The sequence below is a fragment of the Lepisosteus platostomus genome, chromosome 16 (genome assembly GCF_059453375.1).
Source record: "Lepisosteus platostomus isolate fLepPlt1 chromosome 16, fLepPlt1.hap1, whole genome shotgun sequence".
Taxonomy (NCBI): Eukaryota; Metazoa; Chordata; class Actinopteri; order Semionotiformes; family Lepisosteidae; genus Lepisosteus; species Lepisosteus platostomus.
In genome coordinates this window covers 22,345,214-22,367,213 of record NC_142626.1, presented here as the reverse complement: position 1 = coordinate 22,367,213, position 22,000 = coordinate 22,345,214, and the positions used below count along the sequence as shown (strand labels likewise).

Below are 22,000 nucleotides of genomic sequence, written 5' to 3'. Positions count from 1 at the left end.
AGGACCAACCTCTGGGTGAGCAAACTTACTTTAAAAACATAATCCTTGAAAACCAGTGCTAATCCAGTGCATTGGAAACAAATGTGACCAAGACTAAAAACCTTACAATAGTACAAGAGCAAACAATAGTACTCAATGGTCTGTCTTTAGAGGTTGTGGAGAGTTTAATATATCTGGGAACACATATCAGAGGCTTTGTTATACTGAGAATATAGAAACCATTTTTAAGAAAGCAAATCAGACACTGTTTTTAATTCAAAGACTCAAGAACTTTATTGTTAGTCAAAATGTCCTAGAGATGCCATATAAAAGCCTTGTTGAGAGCATCTTGACATTTAACATGACAGTTTGGTTTGGAAACCTGGGGTTGAAAAGCAAAACCAACCTGGATTGTAAAAATGGCATGAAAAATAATTGGGAAAACAGCAACCCCAGCTCTGCGATTTATATCATAATACAGTTCAGAATGGCCAGGAACATCACAGCTGATTCCACACATCCACTCCATTCTCAATTCATAATATTCCCATCAGGAAGACGGTATAGGGGACCCAATTCACATTTAAATATTTTTAAGAAATCCTTTGTCCCCCTTCCAATAAAATTACTTGTACAGTAGAATATTGTATACAATTTCAGGCATCATGTTATACAAAATATATTACTGTTTTGTAGTCAGTCCAGAAAAGAGCATCCAAATACATTCTAGGGCTTAAGGCAGTTGTTCTCAACCTTTTTATCAGCTGGTCCACAACCATGACTAATTGTGTGACTGCACAACAAAGTTGAAATTCCAGGTGGAGACTCACAAACGTGCATGGATACATGACTTGATACAACAGATTCTGTAGAAATGTATGTCGATGCAGATATGGACAGTATTTTTTCACTTTCTGCCAAAATTCTGGAATGGAAAACGAGAGTTGGGCGGCATAGGACCTCCCTCTAGCTTGTACATCTGTTAGTTCATCCTCAAGTGCATGGCGGGGAAAATCAAAAGTTTCAGCCAGTTGCTTCATTTTTTCCACAGGGAAAGTGAATGTTTCTCTGATAAAATGTCCTGCAGATTTAAATTTTTCCAAATCTGTAAAACGGGAGAGGACGCAGGTTGAGAACCACTGGCCTTACCTTGAAGAAACTGAATCTGTTCACACGATTATGAGGGGAACTGATCATTTCAAAATGATCAATGACACATTAAAAGGAAACCATGTGGAAGTGCAATGAAACTGAGAGCAGGAGGTACTCATTTTCCAAAGGGTTGTGGGATTGTGGAATAAGAAGCTGATATCCTGAATGAGTTTCTTGCATCAGTTATTTACTTACTGTGACAAAGTTGTTATTCAAAGATATTGATGAGGGATTATCGTATAATAAAATACTCCTGTGCCCTTAGAGGAGGTGGGCCTTCCCCCGGTAAATAAAGAGCATGGAGATGTTTAAATCAAAGTAGACTCTTCACTGTGTGTAAATTAGATATCTCAGGCATAGCCTTTGCCTAAAAGTTGTAAAACTAAATGTTAGACTTAATCTAAATGAAAATGAAATGATCATGTCTCTTCATTCTACTAAAAACTTAGATGATAAAACAGCAAATTTGCTCTTCTAAGTAATGAAAAATGGGTTCAGATCCATGTATCTCTTGTTTGGGTGATACCAAAGTATTCCACATGATGGCACTATGGATCTACAGTAAATCTACTTTAGGTGTTGGGGTTTTAACATGATAAACATGTATTATACAATAACAACTCTCAGTAATGCAATAGCAACAAAATTGCAGTATTAGCAGACAATTAGAAGTTATATAAAATAATTTGACACTTATTTAGTCATTTTTTGTTCCACTCTTTTTGTATGTGTTTCTGTTTTTTTTTAGTAGATGTAAAAAATAGTATAAGCATCGACACCACTACAATAAAGTATTAAAAAAAACTACTTTCTCTCCAGTCCTGCTGTCATGGGAGTTAAGAAGCTAAACTGCTCATCTTGCTCTGTCACATCACACAACACCAAACCTGTGTTCCCACTGACTGGCTACAAGTGCTGCTGAACTCAGGAAGACGATTTGCATAGAAGAGACACTTTGCATTGGCAGCACATGCTTCAGTGCTTTGGGAGTGTTTATAGCCCTGTGAGTTTAACACTTCATGACTGAGAGCTGCCCTTCATGACAACAGAACCCACAGCAACAATGACTTTCATCACCGTCTTCCTCTGGACACTCCTCATCTCTGCTCAGGGTAGGAATGTATTTGATATGTTCCACAAGGATTTTATTAAAAGAGAGAAAAAAAAATGTGTTTTCTAATATTTTATCCCCATGTGTGTTTGATTTATTTAAAATTTTTCAGAATCCAGTGGACAGGTTACTGTGGTTCAAACTCCAGTGAAATCTACTGCTCCAGGACAGACAGTCACTGTCAGCTGTACAACCAGTCCTGCAGTGTATAATAACAACTTCCTCGGCTGGTACCAACAGAAAGCTGGAGAAGCTCCTAAACTCCTGATCTATGGAGCAACTACCCGTCAGCCTGGGATCCCAGAGCCTTTCAGTGGCACTGGATCTGGGACTGACTTCACTCTGACCATCACAGGAGTCCAGGCTGAAGATGGTGCAGATTATTACTGTCAGAGTCATCATAACCTCAACAGCAGAGCTCTGTCCACACAGTGTTACACACTGGTACAAAAACCTCCCTCAGCAGGACTGCACAGCGACTGCACCGCTGCAGCTGGGACCTACTGCAGGTGCCGAGGGTGAAGGCAGAGACACAGGACACAGCCTGTGGAGGAGCTCAACTGTACACAAACACTGATGTGAGGCTGTTGTAGATAATCTGCAATTTTCCCATTTATGCTTCTTTTATATATAATTTAGACTCTTTTCTTAACCATTATTACAGTTTAGTGCCATGTTAATATTCTCAGGTGGGATTGTTCTCTTTGACTGGTGCTAAACTGGTGGTGATCTGGGCTCCTCAGTTATTTGACAGCCCCTAATGGAGGAAGGGCTCTGCTGTGATAGGCGTCAGTCTGGAGAGGAGCTCTTGTGAGGATAAAGGGTTAGTTTCCCTGTGGAAAGAGGTCTGGAATGGCAGAGCACTGGATTTAATGGATCTCTTTATCACAACAGGACATGCTACAGGTCTGAGGTACTGTACCATATTAAAAAGCAGGAAAGTGCAGCAGGATGGACTAAGAGGAAGTGGAAGTGAAACAGCACAGCTAGAGAAGGTGAAGACAGGATCTTCACAATTCACAGTGTTCAAGCAGAAGTGTACGCATTAATATAGCCTGCTGTTTTAGCACCCTACTACACACAACTGGCAACTAACTAAAGATCAGCAGTTGTGAGCCTGGCCAGTACCTGCATGGGAGGATAAGGCTGCTGATGGAAGATGTGTTAGTGGAAACAGTGGGGGGGGGCTAACTCTGCGGTCTGTGTTAATGCCCCAGTATAGTGATGGGGACACTTTAATGTAAATGAGACAAATGATACATAAAACAGAAACTCTGCGTTGTTTCAACTCTCTCACTAGCCCTGCATGATGCTGACGTGACAAGAGCTTCAAAATAAAACACACAACACAAACTCTTCATCAAATCTGTCCTGATGTTACCTGCTGTTCAAGCCATTTCTGAAGGATCTTCTCCCATCTCCCAGTCTGCAGATAACCTGCTCCTGGTTTCATACCCTCACTTCACTCATACCTGTAGTGATCACTGGACTGGTCAGGTGGAAGAGGTCAATGGGTCATGTCAGTCCCCAAAGCTACTGAGACCACTATCTGTCACTGGATCTCCATCTCCTGCACTCTCCAACGGCCAAAGACAATGGATTCACAGTCATTCCAATGTCAATCCTCCCTCCATCTGAAGCAAAACAACTGTCAAGGAGGAGAAACCGGAAGCCTTTCAACCTCAGTCCTGGGTCTTTTACTAGGTGAGTTTCCTGCTTCACTCATTCTCAGAGCACAGGTCCAAGACAGCAGCTCAGTCCCTTATCTTTGGTATATTTACCATATTCTGGTGCTAAAACTCAGGGCCCCCACCCCCTCTCTAGAACAGGGCATTGGCACCAGCTGCCCCTCTCTCCTAACTAATAGAACATACATACCAGTTACACTACTTACTGTATATAACTAGACATCTCAGAGGCCTGCGTTCTATAGATCCAGAAACCAAGACTCCTATCTCCTTCCCTAAGAAACACTATCTGACACTCTGACAGACCAACAAGAGAGATACCTACATCCTAAATAAAATAATACGATTCAGCACTAAATCTCCCTTCTTATTACCCTGTCTATCTAAGAATCTATCTCCTTATTCTAAAGATACATCACCAAATCAGGAGAGACTGTCTGTAGCCTAAAGATTCTGTCACGGATGTCGGAAGGGACAAACCGTGGGGAGGCAGGAGAGCGAAAAAGACCCTATGCGAAGCGGCGGAATGGGGAGTTAGCCCAGGTTCTGGAGTTCTGGAGTGCCGTATAGAAACCTATGCCCTCAGGCCACGGACGGAGTGGCAACCTGGTACTAGGCGGGTCTCAGGACATCCGAACGTCAATGCTGAGCCAAGCAGAATAAGTGACCTGGAAATATATAGCCCCAGAGAGAGAGACACCGGAAGGAGAGCAAAGCACAGGAAACTAGGGGTGGGACAGAGCAGGAGCGTCCTCTGGCTACAGAGGGTGTGACAGATTCCACAATACAGGAGATCAGAGTTTCATAAAATATATATTTTTTTAAAGCAGTACCCCTTTTTACATGATGAATTAATTTCCTTAGTGCACTCTTGTACATGTGACAGTGTAGTAATTTCTTATCATGCCCCACTTATTTTGGAGATAAATCTATCAGTTGAAAATCCCGCGTGCAACCCCTGCAATTTTAGCCTTTTGCTGCACTCTGATGCACATTTTATCTCATTTATTGCTTCCCAGATAAAAATATTTTTAGAGACTATATACAAATACATTCCCACTTTACCCTGTCACTTGGCTAGATGGTACTTCAGAACAAAATGTAGTTATGACGGAGGTGTTAGAGTTACATCATGAAAAGATCTGAAAAAGATTTTCTCATCTTTTCTCATATCTTACTGTACATTGAAGTTTAAACTGGTGTTCATTGTGCTCTGGGAGCATTAGAGCATTAGAAATACCCCAAAACTTCAGCTTTAATTAGTTACATTTACAGTTTATGTTCTTTACTTGGGACACTGTAAGGGGAATTTTGGGGCTCAACTTCACACTTTGGAGTGAGGAAGACTTGTGCTTTTAATAATAGTGAGGATTCTTACTAACTTCATGCTCAACACCACCGAGTAAAAATATTTAAAGTAAATAAACAACACCAGTGTTATCTTCTCTTTAAATTCAATTAAATTCAATTCAGTTTTATGTAGCGCCTTTCACAACAGGGTTAACCCAAGGCACTTAACAATGCAGGTAACCATACATTTTGTGAATACAGATCAGAAGACCAGAAGACAATGGAGGAGAGGAACCAAAAACTCCTTAGTAAAGAGAAAAAAAACCTCTAGAGGTCCAAGGTTAACTGCCCTTTGGGCATGCTAACATTATATAATTTTAAAAAACATAACATTTAAACATAGGCTGAACACAACAGGCTGAAGCTGTAGATGATTATTACTGGCAAGAGTGAATACTTCATCGGCGTGAAATGGGGTGAAAAAGACTAATGAGAAGGATGGTATAATTTTCAACTTGTGGATATCTATCTATATCATGATGACCAAAATTGTACACGATATTCTAAAAGAGGTCCTACTAGTTCACTACACAACTTTGACATAAAATCCCTTGATTTAAATTCTATCCTTTCAACATCATATCCCAACATCGTTTTACCTTTCTAATTGTATGGCTTCCCCACATTTTCTGAAGATATAAATGGTGTGTCAACATAAACACTTCTTGCTTCTTGCGTGCAAAACTCTGCACTTGTCTCTGTCACATTCCAGACAACATGCAGGTCATCTAGGTGACTCCGCCACCCAGCAGTGATAAAGGTGCTTGGACATTTCACCTCACCCAGGCACCACCTGTGCATCACAGACCAGCCCAAGACAGGTAGATTCCACACTGGAAATCATTTTCTGCAACCCCACTCAAACACAGGAGGGTCAGCCAAGATTAGTTCATACGAAAGTCCCCACTGCTCCTCGCTGCTCTGGATTGGTCTATTAGAAAGAAGAGGTGGATACCAAGCCAAAAAGAAGAAAAAAATATTTAGAATAAGGTGCTGCGCAATTCCTGGACATCTCAGGGATTTTGTGATGTAAATTAGAGGTTTTACAAGGTACCTTTTTCATTTTACGTTTGTTGTTGTTTGATATGCAATCACCAATGCCGATTCGTTCTAAGCCCGACATATACAAATAGAGTTGCAGTTGCCCTTTAAGCTATCTTGTCCACGTAAGACGCATATGAATAATTTAATATTAAAAACAACGTATTCCCGAGATGGAAGGGGAGAGAATGTGCACAGGGGTGTATACATTTCCAGGGTATACTGAAATAGATACGACGCCGATAAATACATACTATTTTATGGGACATTAATATTTTGTGGTGGAATGTATTATTTTCTTTCGGATGCCCAATTCTAATTTCATGACCCCTCAGTAACACTGTTTGTACCGTACACGATCTTCCCTGATATTGAATTGTGAGCTATTCCGATACCCAAGAGCACCGGTTTTGCAAGCTTACGTTTCAGCGTACGCACACTCACAGCAACAAAAAAATAACGCCCTTAAAGTAAACTGCCTATACATCTAAGTGAGATGCGTCTCAAATAACGAAGCTAACAGCCTGCAGTTGAACAATTGCTCTTGGGACTGCTTGTGTTGAAGGAACAGCCAAGATCACATCTGTCGCGTACTCAAGGGCACAAGAGACTCGTGTCCCAGCACTTTACCTAGAAGGTATTTGAACGCGGTCCGAGAGCTTTGCATCATTTACATACCGCTCTGTTAGATCTCATTCATCCCGCATTTTTCTGCTATTTTCACTCAATGCTTTTCTTTCTCCGTGAAAAAAAAACAAAACAGTTCACTAATCTCAAAGTTTATACAGTATACGGCCCAAGTTTAGTAAGTAATGACCGCGGTTTTAACCAAGAGAAGTGACTTTTTTACCTGTATGCATGTGTGTGGTATAACCTGTTGAGTGCGTCTGTGCTGGTAACGGGAATTTCCAGTCTCGGATACACCCAAGAGGGCAAAGTCGATTTTACTGTGTTACTGACACCAATCAGAGCCTTGGACCACAATGGCTGAAGTTTCAGTGACAGATTATAGCAGTAAAACTCATAGAGTTAGATAGCCTTATTCTTTATAAAAGATGAAGTGAATCGTCAGGAGGTCAGTTTAAATATTTCATTTATTGAACTTATGAGAATAAAGTAGATGCTTTTTGGTGATGCACCGGTACAAATGCATTCTCCCTCTTAGGAACAAGACCCAAACATAAGCACACCCCCTCAGGATATCAGGCCATGTCTCAGTCCTGATCCATGAGTCCTGCCTCCTGCTTCCAAGTCCAAACTTCTGTGACGTAGCGCCAGCGTGACTCCAAATGCGCTGGGATTGCTAGGACAACCTCGCATGACGTCATTCGGTTGCTACACGGCTCTGTTTCCTGTTGTTGCTGCTTCTTTTCCAGTGACTAAGTGCAAGTCGGCAGATTTTTTTTTTTTCAAAAAGAATTTTACATTTTCCGCTGGCATTTGAATTTCATTTCGTCTATGCCTGCACAAAAATAGTGACACATCGTGTTAGTGCTGAGCAGGCTTGACTCAAAACAGGCGAAGTGAACTAAGGGAATATTGGGAATACCACTGTCTTTTTATTGAAAGATTTGTACAACTACAGTACATATATTTCATATTGTCTTCCCCAGTACGAAATGACAGTACGAGGAATATAACGCGTTCATTCACGTCCATTCAATGCAAACTAAATAAAGTAAACATGGTAATACCTCAAAGCTAAATACTATTAAATACATGTACTATTAAATATTCCGTGTACAAAACATAATGCAGGAAAACAAATATTCATCAGTCGAAATAACATAATAAAAACGTTATATCAAAACTTCGTACCTCATAACATTTTATTTTTACATAACAATTAGTTTTTAAACGGTAATAAGTGACGTTTTACTAAGCACGTTAATGTTTTATTCTCCATGGCAATTTGTCTCCGCTTTGATAGGTTAGAAAGTGAAAAGAATTGTGTGTAATTCCCTTCAGTGGAGGCTGCTCTTTTTATTTTATTTGTTTTTTTTTATATTTTCTTTATGCTAGTAGCCATATCACTCTGCAACTCATAACTGCCAAACCACTGAAGCTCAGCAGGTGTGAGCCTGGTCAGTACCTGGATGGGAGACCTCCTGGGAAAAACTAAGGTTGCTGCTGGAAGAGGTGTTAGTGGAGCCAGCAGGGGGTGCTCACCCTGCAGTCCATGTGGGTCCTAATGCCCCAGTATAGTGACGGGGACACTATACTGTAAACAGGCGTTGTCCTTCGGATGAAACGTAAAACCGAGGTCCTGACTCTCTGTGGTCATTAAAAATTCAAGGGTGTTTCTTGAAAAGAGTAGGGGTGTAACCCCAGCATCCTGGCCAAATTTCCCATTGCCCTCTACCAATCATGGCCTCCTAATAATCCCTGTCTATGAATTGGGTTCATTACTCTGCTCTCCTGCCCACTGATAGCTGGTGTGTGGTGCGTGTATGGTGCACTATGGCTGCTGTCACCTCATCCAGGTGGAGGGGAGTCCCCATTACCTGTAAAACGCTTTGAGTGGAGTGTCCAGAAAAGCGCTATATAAGTGTAAGCAATTATTGTTATTATTATATATACAAAAAGGGAAAATATAACAAACAAGGGTATACACTTGCAAATGTCACAACATGACAGAACAAAGGTAACATCAAATGAATGAGACAGAAAAAAGCACTTTGTCAACAGTACAGAGTTATATGGTGTTAGGGGTCACATAAAGTTTATATGCTAAAAGATTTTGAATTGGGTCTATGAATCGGCTTCATTACTCTCTGCTCTCCTCCCCACTAATTGCTGATGTGTGGTGAGCGTTCTGGCGCACTATGGCTGCCGTCACATTACCTGTAAAGCGCTTTGAGTGGAGTGTCCAGAAAAGCGCTATATAAGTGTAAGCAATTATTTTTATTATTATTATTATTATTATTGTAAACCAACTAGCCAAGCTTATTTTTTTATATTTTTAGTGAATTTGAGTGTAGCTTAAATGAGTTAGAAAATTATTTAAAGAACATTAGATTTTTTTTTTACTCTAAACATATGTACAGTATGTAAAATTTTGCTAACATGAGAATGACATTTACAGATCCAGCCATTCAAAAAGAGCGAGGTATGCCGCATTAAAATGCGGTTGACGTTCCGCAACAAACCGCATGTGTTTCAAATAGGATAATTTCATTTTATAGGATAATTTCCAGAAGTACCTTGTAAAACAGGCAGGTGGAGCTAATAAGGCTTAACGTCTTATGTACAGCATTTGAGCTGTCACCAGAAAATGCCCGGTTTCGAATCCTGGACACTGCTGTAGGACAAATCTTTTTCCAATTAAGAATTTAAGTTGTATACTGTTTAGACTTTTTTTTAATTTTAAACTGTGTATTACAGCATGTTAAACATTAAACATTAAAAAGTGGGTATATTTTATAAAAGCAAGATTGCAGTTGGACAAAAGTACTCAACCTTCCACCTTCTTCATAAATAATTTAATTATGCATAAATATTTTATGCATCTAAGTCTTTAACTTCGTAACTTACAGTGGGTTCTGGTTTTAACGTGCTTTTTCTAACATTATTTAGCTTATATACTGTACTTCATAAAAAAATATAATGTATTATCCTCTTCTAAGAATTCATAGTAAGAACATCACTTTTATTGTAAAAAGATAAATGTTGTAGTAATTTAACATCACTTGATAGCTATATTAATATGGAATCATGTACAGTAACTAAGCAGCTAAAGTATCACAAGTGGATGTTTTGGAAACATTTTGACATTTGTTTCTTTAAAAAAAAAACTTCTGTTGTCCTTGTGGTATATAGTGGTAATGAGCACTTTAATGTAGCGAGTTGTACCCAGGCAGTTCAAAGCACGATCAGAGCATTACTTTCGGTCTGTTTCTCATAGAGCCAGTTGCATAAAAACTGTCCACTATTATAGCTTATTGTGAACATGATGTGTCTTTTTCAGGTTTACATCCAAATGGAGAAAATCTATATTTTGTCTTAATCAAAATGTCAGCAGCCATTAATCAGCAAACAATTTAACTTGAAATTTAAAAAAAAAGTTTAAACTGTACTATATAGTACACCACCTGGAATTGAACCTGGTCCGTCAGCGTCATTCAACAGGGAAACAGCTGGATGAATTATTATACGTGATGGTTTTGTATTTAAGGATTTCTTTTTTAAGGTAAATCTCTAAAATTTAACGAGGGAGGGGGAAAGGGTGATTTTTTAAAATTGCCAGTAATCGGAGAACAGCTTATCAACGCTATGGGCAAACGATTTTTAATTTTTTTAAAAAACAAAATAAAAAATAAGATACAATTTTCTGCCAAACTTAAACAATACATGACTATAAGCTGTAAAAAACTGGTTTAGATAGTTAAAAAACACTTTTTATGTGCGAACAATGGGTGATTTTTCTTCCTTGTGATCAGCTTAGAATCTTTGTGTACGCTGTAAGGTTTTTACTTTTTAATTAAACATTTAAAATAATTGAATTTCATAAACGCAAAACACGTTTCATACAGAAAAAAATCACATTCTCTTCTCTTCCTGTTGTGTAAGACAGATCAGCAGGTCTTTTTTCCACCAATCAGAGGCTGATGTCAAAATAGCGCACCGCCCACTGCGCTCAATCAGATGGGGGCGGCACCGAGAGTGGGAAGAGGAGCACAGAGCTTTCTATAGCGCACAGTGGGAGTGGCACCAATTGCGTCTACATTCATCACATAAAATTAAACAACGTACATCATTATCTTTGTTTTCTAAGTCCCTTAATTAACTTTAAGCATATCTTTCTCGCCATTTAGATATATTTTTCATACCATCATTAAACAAAGCAGGAGCGTATAGTATTTCCTAATGTCATCACACGTGGAAAGATGAGATTTTAATCGTTTTTCTTTTTTGAAATACATTTTAGCAAAGTGTCATCTGTATAAATGATACAAAACTATTCTCAATTGTATTTCTGAATGTTATGCCACACTTAGTTCAACTTCTACATAGGAGATTCAGGTGTGAACATAAACCATTAGTAATCAATAATATTAGAACTAGCACTTATAAATTTTTGCACTTTTTCTGCATCTTGTAAAAATATTAATTTACAAATCATTATTTAAATGTATGTTAAATATGACTATCAAGAAAAAATAGGGTAAAATATAATTTAAAATATTTGGTAACAATCAAAAATTAATAACAATTGTATCTGTTTATAAAAAACAAATATGTTAACTAAGGAATTGGATGGCACAGTGTTTAGCATGCCTTTTGTATGCTTTTTTATAAATGCAACAGTAGCACCAGATGTCTCAGAGGCTTTCAAAATTAAATTATGCATGTAAATCTTTTAACTAGAAAGATGACTAAGATATCCATACATTTTTAATGGTTGTCAAGTGATTAGCTTTGCTAACTTGCCATGCTGAGGCCCTAGGTTCAATTCCTGAGGAATTGTATGTGTGGAGTTTGCATGTTCTCTCTGGGTTCATGTGGGTTTTCTCCAGGTAATCTAATTTCCAGTCCAAACTATACTGGTAGCTTACTTAGCTTTTGGGAAAATTGACCCTGGTGTGAGTGTGTGTGTTTGTGTCTGTTTGTCTGCCCTGTGATGGACTGACACTATGTCCAGGGTGTATTCTGCCTTGCATCTGTTTCTTTACTCCTTAAAAGGTAAAGATATTAGAACATATTAGGCTATAGCTGGAAAGGACAGGCAAAATGTAATCATGAGTGAATGAGTCATATTGATGCAGATGTCTACAAAGAAGGTGGTAATACTTAGAGGTACAGTATATTAATATATTTAGATCTTAAAATTTATATTGTTAATTTCTTTTGATACGCGATTCCATATTATATTCCCTATTAAGCAGATTTTAAAAAGTATGTGGTTTTTTACTGTGATAATGAGCGCAAGTATTCATGGCTTTTTATAAAAAAATAAACTTAAAATAGAATGGGCACGCCAAAACTTTCCCAAAATAACTACAGTAAGTGAACGAGTGAAAGAATTTGATGCTTAAACTGTTTATGTTCATGAAGAAAGTGGAATACTGTTGTATTTTTTTTATTAAAACTATCACTACCAGCCATATACAATTTGATTATGTATTTATATTTCTAAATTAATATTGTTTATGATGTTCAGAGACGTTATGCTCCTCTTATTTCTATGCTCAGCTACTGAAATTTCCCTTTAGTTGTAAAATTCCACATAAATATTCAATACTAAGCAGATTAAAACATGCACAGTAAATAGATTAAATGAAGGAGTCGTTCCACTAACAACCAATGCAGCACGAGTGCCCCTGTTGGTCATTTTGTCCAGCCAAATCACGTACCGCGATACAACGTAGTGAACTGTGGGCAATTGCATGCGGTACGGGGTTGTACTGTGCATTTTGAATGGATGGATCTGTACCTTTATACGATCTTCTTTGTTTACACCAAGAACAATATCCTTAAAAATTACACGGATAGTAGTATTATTTAGCTTAGAACATACAGAGTGCCAGAAAGATGTTGAATTCAATATCTGATTCGCAAAAGGTGCACGTGTTATAGTCGAAGATAAACTGTTTTCTCAGAAAAGTGTTGTGTCACACAAATGACAAACTTCAGGTGTCTGTGTAGTAGAAGTCTCTTTATTTCATATGCATATGGAAGAACGGCTTGCAACCACCAGACTCAAAAATAAGTAAATAAAGACGGTCTATTATACTGCGAAACAAACAATTTACTACGACACATTCTAAACGAATGATAAGACAACAACACATGCCAATATTGTTATTAATCATATCTAAGTTGCAGACTTAGAAAAGTTAGTTCCTTTCATATTATCTGGGCACACAGCCAGCTTACCTAATACACACCCTTTATCTTACTGACCAAGGACAGGCAGCACATTTATATATTTGGGTGCAAAGCCAACTTCAAGCCACTAGACTACATACAGTAGTTTGCAAAACTATGAAAATGATATTATTATCCCACTTCCCAGGTGTCTCCCTTATCTCTTCAGATGGATATATGTTATTCAGTATTTTAAAATTAATGTTGTTAGTTTTTGGTGGCGTGGGGAGAGTAATGTGTTCTGTTCTAGCAGAGATAAGAGAAATATCATCTATATAATTAAAAATGACTTTCGCCTTGATGACTGGGAAGAATCTCTCAGCCATAATTGTCCGGATGTATTTGATATTACACTTTTTTTCTAAAATATTGTAAATACCTATTTTGATCTCAGGCAGTAGGGGAATTATATTGCTATGGATTGTGGAATTGTTTACCAAAGCCAGAAGAGCAGGTGGAATTGCATCTATAATTTCTTTAAATTGCTTTGGGTTACATTCAATGTAATATTTTTTAACAAAATCACAATACTCATAAACTGCTCCAATAGCTTTTAATAGATGCACAACTGACCAAATACCTTTATTTAACCAGGATTCATAAAAATATGCTATTTTTTTGCAGGATATATGTGTTGTTCTATATAATAGAATTATGAGGGGTGAAGTTATGGTTATATAATAATTCCCAATATAACAGTACTTGTTGATGAAAAGCGGAGAGTCTAATCACATCTCAACAAGAGGTCAACTTTCCTAGGAATAGCAAACCAAAAGCTCTCTTTATAATTCATAAAAGAACGCAACCATTTTATCTTTATGGTACCATTCATGATATCAAAGTCAATCATATTGTCACCACCCTCTTCATGTGATTTAATTATTTTACTTTTTCTTATATAATGTTTTCTTTTTCCAGATGTAGGAGAAATTTAATTTATTTATATTTTTAATTATTGCAGTGGGGATGGAGATCGATGCTACTAGGTATATAAATCTGGAGATACTTTCTGTTTTAACCAAAATAATTCTACCAAATAAGGAGATATCTCTTTGTAACCGGCTATTACAGATGCAACCATTCAAAATGCGCGGTAAAAACCCGCGGTACAGTAACCTACCTGCAGGGCACCACGGTAAGTGATTGGCTGGCCAAAATGACCGACAGGGGCACTCGGGGTGCATTGGTTGGTAGTGAAAAGATTTAATCATTTAATGTCTTTACTGTGCACATTTTAATCCACTTAGTTTTGAATATTTATATGGAATTTTACCACTAAAGGGAAATTTTAGTAGCTGAGCATAAAAAGAAGAGGAGCATAACGCATCTGAAGGTCATAAACGATATTAATTTAGGAACATAAACATTACTGTATGTACATAAACTGTACTGTGTATGGCTGGTCTTGATAGTTTAAAGAAAAAATACACACCAGTCTTCCATTTCTCCCTAAACATTTTAAGCATGAAAGCTTTATGAAACGGTACCCAAATATGTGATTGCTGTATAGAATGAATTTTAATTTTTAAAAATTATTTAACACGAAAATTAAGCTGTTTACATCTTCCGCCTGAGAACAGTCACCCGTTGCTACCCAACGCAGAAACACAGCCACTAACTAGCAAAGAGAGGACATTAGCTAGCCAATATGATAAAGAAATAAATGATTATTTTGTTTATTTCTTTTGGACATATATTTGAACATTTCCATTGATTGAACAAGCACTTGGAAACTGTCCAATCCCTAGTTCATCAGGCATTTTCTTTTACGCTGCAGGCATTCTCCTGGTCTGTGTCTTCTAGGATATAATGCCAGCGAACTCTTGTTTTTATGTCCACTATAACAGACAATCTCCTTTGCTTTTAACCAAGCGTTTAATAATTTCCTAAAATGAAAATGATTTACTTTATTTCCCTCACAGGATCAATAAAAGTATCTATCATCTGTCTAAACTATGGGACAGAATTCTGGGGTCTCCCCATACCAGAGATTATGGTAGGGCTTCAGAATGGTGATTGGCTGACACCATCTGACACCCCTCTGATTGGAGAAAAAAGACGTGCTGGTTTGCTATACATGCAGTACTGTACCAGGAAGAAGAATTCTTTCTGTATCGAAACGTGTATTTTAAAAGTTTAAGAAGTAAAAACCTTACAGCGTACACAGATTTCGTCATCTTTGTCTTATGCATAATAATGTTCACCGCTCTGTCTAGCAAATTAATAATAAACTTTATTTTATATAGCGTTTTAAACGAATAAGTAGATTGCTCATAAACCTAATCACTTGCTTTTTCTTTTTATTTAGGCTCAGATTTCAACTATAGATCGTATTATTAATAACCATAATAACAACCAACCAACAAAAACAACCATATAAACATAATACCAACCAAAAACATAGATAACGACCACAATACAAAATCAAATATATCAAACCATTATAATCTCGCAAATTCCTCCAATTATCATAATCCCGCCCCTTATGCAAAACCAAACCCTCCTCCCATCCCAGTTTATCCTCTTTATCATCCTCAAAATCCACCTCGATTTTCAACTTAAAGCATTACTGCTTACTGGGTTTTTGAGGGGGGGGAGGTGTCTTTCGCTGGAAATCTCGCCTGCTTCTACTTTACGAATGCAACCCCCTCTCTGCCGGAGTGCTGGCTGTGACGAATTAAACTGGTTTCACAGGTATTTTCAAAGTAGGAAGTACAGTGTTAAGTGGTAGCTGGGCTCCTCAATAGAATCGCTTTAACATGCTAATGTGTTGGTTTAACAGTCCAGGAGTGGCAAGCTTCCAATGTCAACTAGACTCGACTGGAAGACAATGAACGTATTTTAGCCCTAAATGAATTAAAAGCAAACATGGTTTACATAAAATACATTTTTCCAAGAAAGTTAATAATAATACGATCTATAGTTGAAATCTGAGCCTAAATATAAAGGAAAAGCATTTTCAGAGAGCAATCACGCTGTGTTTATGTAGAAAAAGCGATTAGGTTTATGAGCAATCTAATTACCTATTCGCTTAAAACGCTATATAAAATAAAGTTTATTTAGAGATGAATGATCAGTGTCGCAGATTAAATAATTTTCTTAGGAGGGCTTGGACAGATTCCAAGTGCATTTTTGCAATTTATGTTGCAATTTAGAGCTTTCTGGCAAGAGGAGACACCCAAATTATAATGTAACATGCCACTGTTTGTGCATGAACAAAGTTATACTGCAATTTTCCTTAGATACGCGATTAAAAAAAAAATTTTTTTGAATCCCCGGCGGAACACACTCCATAAGAATCAGCGCTTTTATACAGTATATCGCTTTTAAACACATATATTTAAATCAAAACGCGATTCAAATCAATATAAATGTTTATTTTTGTTATAGAGAAATATGATCAGTTTTCCCTGGTTCAGATAAAAAGATCTAAAGCATACTAGTTTGTCACTCTTCTCATTCCCTTTGCTAAATAACTTTTCATACTAATCTGATCAATCTAACTGCCTGTTTTCTGTGCTTTCTCTATCCTGCTAGATTTGCAATTATTCTGAAAATTTTCTTCTTGAAATAACTCATTTCTAAATACCTTTTTTCACTGTTAACATCTTGCAGCAACTCTGCGACAAAATATACACTTAGCACAGTTCATCCTGCTCCCAACATTGAATAAAAAAAATCTTAAGATTTCTATATTTATGTCTTTATTTAGTGGTTTCATTAGTGACAAAGGCTAAACTTTCTTGGAAAAATGTATTTTATGTGTTGCGGAAAAAACTGACTTGCTTTAACAAAGTATGTTTACAAATCCTTTCACCTGGCAATCTACCTGAATGCCCAACTATCTGAGAAGCCCTCCATGAAACCATGGTTGCTATTAATTAATTTAGGGCTCATTGACAGAATTGCTGTTTTTTATGCATGCTAATTTTCTGATTCCTCACTCTGTTTCATGTTTATAGATAAGACTTTATTGATTGCGAAGGGAAATTGATGTACATGTTCTTTTGTAACATACACCTTTTTGTGATTTTTTTGTATATCTAAGCAAGTGTTCCTGCATCCCTCTTCTACACTATAGGCATGGCTTTTTTTCTGTTTGCTCCATTTCTAAAACTTTTTGCTCATGTGCATTTTTGTATTTTTTTACACCTCTAGCACTTTAACGTCCTGAATTTTCATTTGCCTTAATTTGTAGAATGAATTTGAGTTTTAGCCTTAAAAATCTTAGAAAGTTTGCACTATCTTTTGTTTCTTGTCCTACAACTGTTAATATTGATCACCAAATTATTGTACTTGACATTACTTCATTCAGCCTTTCCTGAACGTCTATGACAGGCAGAGAGAGGGCTGTTTCTGGTGCGATCTTTTGCAGCTGACATTTCACTGTTTTAAACGAACAAGAAATTAGATTGCTCATAAATCACTTATCCTATATAAATACAGCGTAATTGCCCTCCGAAAATCCTTTTAGAGACCTTGATCGAAACTGATTTTAGATGTCAGAAAGGATTTCTTTTCTCTGTATTTCCTACATTGCTTTGTCGAGATTTTAACTTTATATTTAGGCTCAGATTTCAACTATAAATCGTACACTAATTAGTAGCAGTAAATACTGATGTTTTGCTCCCTCTTACCACAAAAATATATATGTTTTGTAGCTGGGATGAACTTTATTTCGTACGCGTAGCTACTACCATTTGGACACGAAGCGGTTAAAGATGGCGGCAAATCAGACACCCGGGGGGGGGGGGGGGGGGCGTCTTCTCGCCTCCATAACTAAAATGCCAAATAGGAGTGGCTTAAGCGACATACACAGTCGTGTAACTGACAGTTTGAGGTTGCCTATCGTGTAAATTTCGCTTTGTTGCTGATAGGTTAAGCTTTCGAAACTCTGCCCCAAAGTCATGTGACTGATTTTTCGCCCTGTTTCGTTGGTTAAACGCAATGATCACAAGCACCACCATGGTAACTGGGATGTGTAGTTTTTTATTCCGTTTGAATTATAACTGTACGTACCGTCTTCATATTTGGCCAGGGCTTTAAAGAGAGGGCGCGCCAAAAAATTTCGGTGCCGTCGTCTCCGCTTTAAAGGTACCCCCGTGCTGGAAGAATTTGACCTCAGAACGTTTGCCCAGCGTACTCCTAGGTACTGTAACTGTCGTGTGGATAGTTTCACAAGAATCAGACAAAGGTTTAAGCATCGCTTGTTCTAGATAAAACTGCAAAAAAACCAAAACAACAACCCATAATGTACTTCTTTGCAGCTCTGTTTGCCCAAATCATATATTCACAACGTGAAATCTAGAAAATAATATTACGTAACCAAAATCCGCAATATGGAAACAGAACCTGTGTAATTGTTGATAGATGATGTACTCGTAACATTTTTACAAGACGAACTACAACATTTAAAAAATGACTTGTATGTACTTGATGTCTCTAATCAATCCACGGTGACAAAGCAGAGTCCCAGCACAAAACGAAACTAAAACGCATACCGTTTCGCGCTTCTTATTAGTTGCTCAAAAGTAATTTGACCGTATGAAATGCATAATATAAACCTAGAAACATATACGTGAGCAGTATTTATGCACTGTAGTATCGGTGTTAAGACATACCTCTCAAATACTATAAATCAAGTTAAAAATATCTCAAGACCGATTCTGGTCATAATGAAACCATGTTTCGTGTTTTCTTTAAAGTACCGAGACCAGCTATATACTGTATGTTTATGTTCCAAAATTAATATTGTTTATGGCCTTCACACGCGTTGCAGTATGCTCCTATTCTTTTTATGCTCAGCAACTAAGATTTCCCTTCAGTGGTAAAATTAGATATGAATATTCAATACTTAAACGGGCACAGTTAAGACATTAAATATACATATACATACTGTATACAGTACAGTTTTCATACGGTAATATGTTTATGTTCCTAAATCAATCTCTTTTATGAGCATGAAAGGCATGGTGAATCACTGTACTTTGCATGATTGGAAACAAATGCGTGATTGCGAAATGCTATGGTGTTACTTTTACAAAGACGGTCAATGAAAAAAAGAATGTTGACCAGGGCAATACTTTGAGTTTACACTTACAGCTTGTCCAAGGTCATTCATTATTAATACTATTAGTAATATCTTCGTTAAAGACTGATGGCCACAGCTCAAACATGAGAGGTTGAGCTTTATTAGCTCCACCTTGCGGAAATTCCGGATACTATTATTTTGCTTGTCGTATTGTAGGAGAATTTACGGTAACTAGCGGTATTTGCCGGTAACTCGCGGTATTTACCGGTAGCTTGCGGTAGACTACATACAGCGTACCGGAAAATAATGCGGTATCGCCCGCGCATTTTGAATGGCTGCATCTGTAAGTCTAGCCTGAGTTTTGGAAATATTGTTAGGTAGAGAATGTTTAATCCTATCCTCTACATTTTTATTTATACAAATCCAAAGTATTTGTACAAATCAAAGTATTTGACTTCAGACTTATTTGGTATAATTAGAATTTCTATAAGATCATGAATCGTCGTTAGTTCACGTTTGTTAATGTTTAAAGATAATCCTGAAGCATTTGAAAATGTCTTAATAGTTTCAATTGCCAATGATCTCTGATCTTGATCTTTTAGAAATAATGTTGTATCATCTGCCATTTGGCTGATAATAATATGAGTGCCCAATGCATTTAACGGCTTAATGTAACTGTTTTTTATTAGGATTGCTAATGTTTCTGCAGCCAATATAAATAATAATGGAGAAATGGGGCAACCTTGCCTAACTCCTCGATCGATTAGGAAGCATGGTGACTTTCGATTAGTAAGAGATACCAAACTGTTAATGTTATTATATAGTAGTTTAATTATTGTAATACATTTAGAGTCAAAACCAAAATTTTGTAAGGTTTGAGCAATGAACGAATTCCAGTCTGTCAAAAGCCTTGTAGAAGTCTAAAATAATATTGAACCATCATCAAATATTAAATTTAGAAAATCTAACAAATGCAGTACTAAATGTATATTATTTTGTCTATTCCTTCCTTTTATAAATCCTGATTGTGCCTCACTTACTTGCGATAAGCCATTTTTAATCTGTTTGCATAAACGTGAGAAAATCTTGTAATCTATATTTAATAATGAAGCCTCCAGTTCTCAACATTTTTTAGATTTTTACCTGTTTGAGGGATTAATGTAATGACTCCTTATTTCATATTAGTAGACAAAGTATTATCGCACATGCACCCCAAAACGGTTAGATATAAGAAGTCTCTTAAGTCTTTCCAATTCATAAAATTAGAAAGAATTAATAAAATTCTATAGTTATTCCATCTGTGTCTGGAGCTTTGCCACTTGCTAGCTTCTTAAATGCCAGATCAACTTCAAGTTCTGTTTAATTCTGGCAAATCTAGTATCACAATTTTGGTATTATTGTGAATCTTGGGGTCTCAAACCCAGCAACAGAATCCCTGAGCATTGCAAGTTCGTTTTGTCAGTAAAGTAGAGATATTCATTTTTGGAGAAAGGGAACAATTTTGAGGGTGGCACAATGGTGCAATAGCTAGCCTTGCTGCCTAGAAGTGCTGGTGCTCTGGGTTCAATTCCAGATCTGGGGTGTGATCTGCATGGAGTTTGCATGTTCTCCTGTTTGGTGCTCCAGTTTCCTCCCACAGTCAACAGACATGCTGGGAGCTAAACTGGGCCTGGTGTGAGCTTGTGTTTCTTTGTCTGTGTGTGCCCTGTGATGGACTGGTATCCTGTTGAGGGTTGTGCCCCTTGCTTGCCTGGTTTGGCTATGGCTGTTCTGCAACCCTTGATAAAGTTAAAACTTGATAAAAAAGTTAAAGAATTACAAAGCGCTAAAAAATCTTTGAATGTACTTGCTATACATTTATTCCAGCATTTTTACATTTATAACATATACATTACCCAGAACCTTCTTAAGAAACAGCCTTTACTCTGCTCCTACTATACTTATTACCACCTTCCATGGTCTCCTCTATGTATTGTAATTGTGTAAAAAAATATTTTTATTTATTGATGTTATCATTCTGTAAAGTGCTTTGAGAAGTCACCTTTAAAGGCACTTTATAAAATAAAGTTTTTTATTACATGTTCTCTTTTCTCCACAGGACTGTTCAGTGCTACTGAATGGGGAGAATAAACATACTGAAACACATAACCCTAATCATGTGGGTTGTTTGTATAAGGTAATGCCATTCACTTGTTCACTAGAGGTTTTTAGAATTTGAAAGCTCAACGTACTATGTAAATAGCTGCTGTTCTGTAGGACTTGCTAGCATGGGTGTGGCAGCTGGACTTTGCTCCACCCACAGCCACCTGTCACTCAGCGCTGGCTGTCATGGACACCCATTGACAGGAGGCCCAGATCACCTGGAGGCAGTTATCTTCTCTCTTATCCACATGATGGAGAAATGTTTAAGGGCTACGCAGACTCTGGTCAGAGCTCTGATATAGAATTTGAACTCTGAGTCTCTTGTTTATTCCTTGACTTTGTCTCTTTGTGCTTTGCTTTGGATTCCTGACCTTTGTCTTGCGACCACAATTCCTGAATCTCCCTCTTGCTTTGATACTGTACGTTACCTGTGTACAACAAGGACTGCCTGATTCCTGATCCTTTCTCCAGCACTACAACTGGACTCCATGCCTGCCCATCCATCTCACTTGGTTTGCACCCCAGGTGTTTTCGCTTTTCTCCACCTTGATGGCGTGGTTACAACTCCACGACCTATGCATGGGTGACCTGGCTGTGCAGCTCGGTAACTCTGCCTCTTACACTGCCAACCTGCCTGCG

General features: G+C 37.5%; 1 protein-coding gene and 1 long non-coding RNA gene across 13 annotated transcripts in view; one reads left to right on the top strand and one right to left on the bottom strand.

Moving 5' to 3' along the window:
* Positions 1-247: 247 nt before the first annotated feature.
* Positions 248-7,401, bottom strand: LOC148647051 (uncharacterized). Its single transcript, XR_015927583.1, has 2 exons — positions 7,172-7,401; positions 248-6,211 (listed from the first exon to the last, which is right to left on the bottom strand). It is a non-coding gene; the product is annotated as an uncharacterized LOC148647051 (long non-coding RNA).
* The window catches only part of LOC148647049 (uncharacterized), a 45,022-nt gene continuing 25,137 nt past the window's right edge, over positions 2,116-22,000 (top strand). For 10 of the 12 annotated variants that reach the window (XR_015927569.1, XR_015927568.1, XR_015927566.1 and 7 more), the window contains exons 1-3: positions 2,116-2,243; positions 2,355-3,946; positions 21,318-21,395. Coding sequence is in view for 2 of the 12 variants with exons in the window: in XM_088608677.1 (XP_088464803.1) it covers positions 21,337-21,395 (59 nt within the window). In the remaining 10 variants the exon portion in view is untranslated. Of the gene's footprint in view, positions 2,244-2,354; positions 3,947-6,594; positions 6,959-21,317; positions 21,396-22,000 lie in introns of those variants that run through there. The other 2 variants (XR_015927570.1, XM_088608678.1) reach the window with 2 other exon arrangements.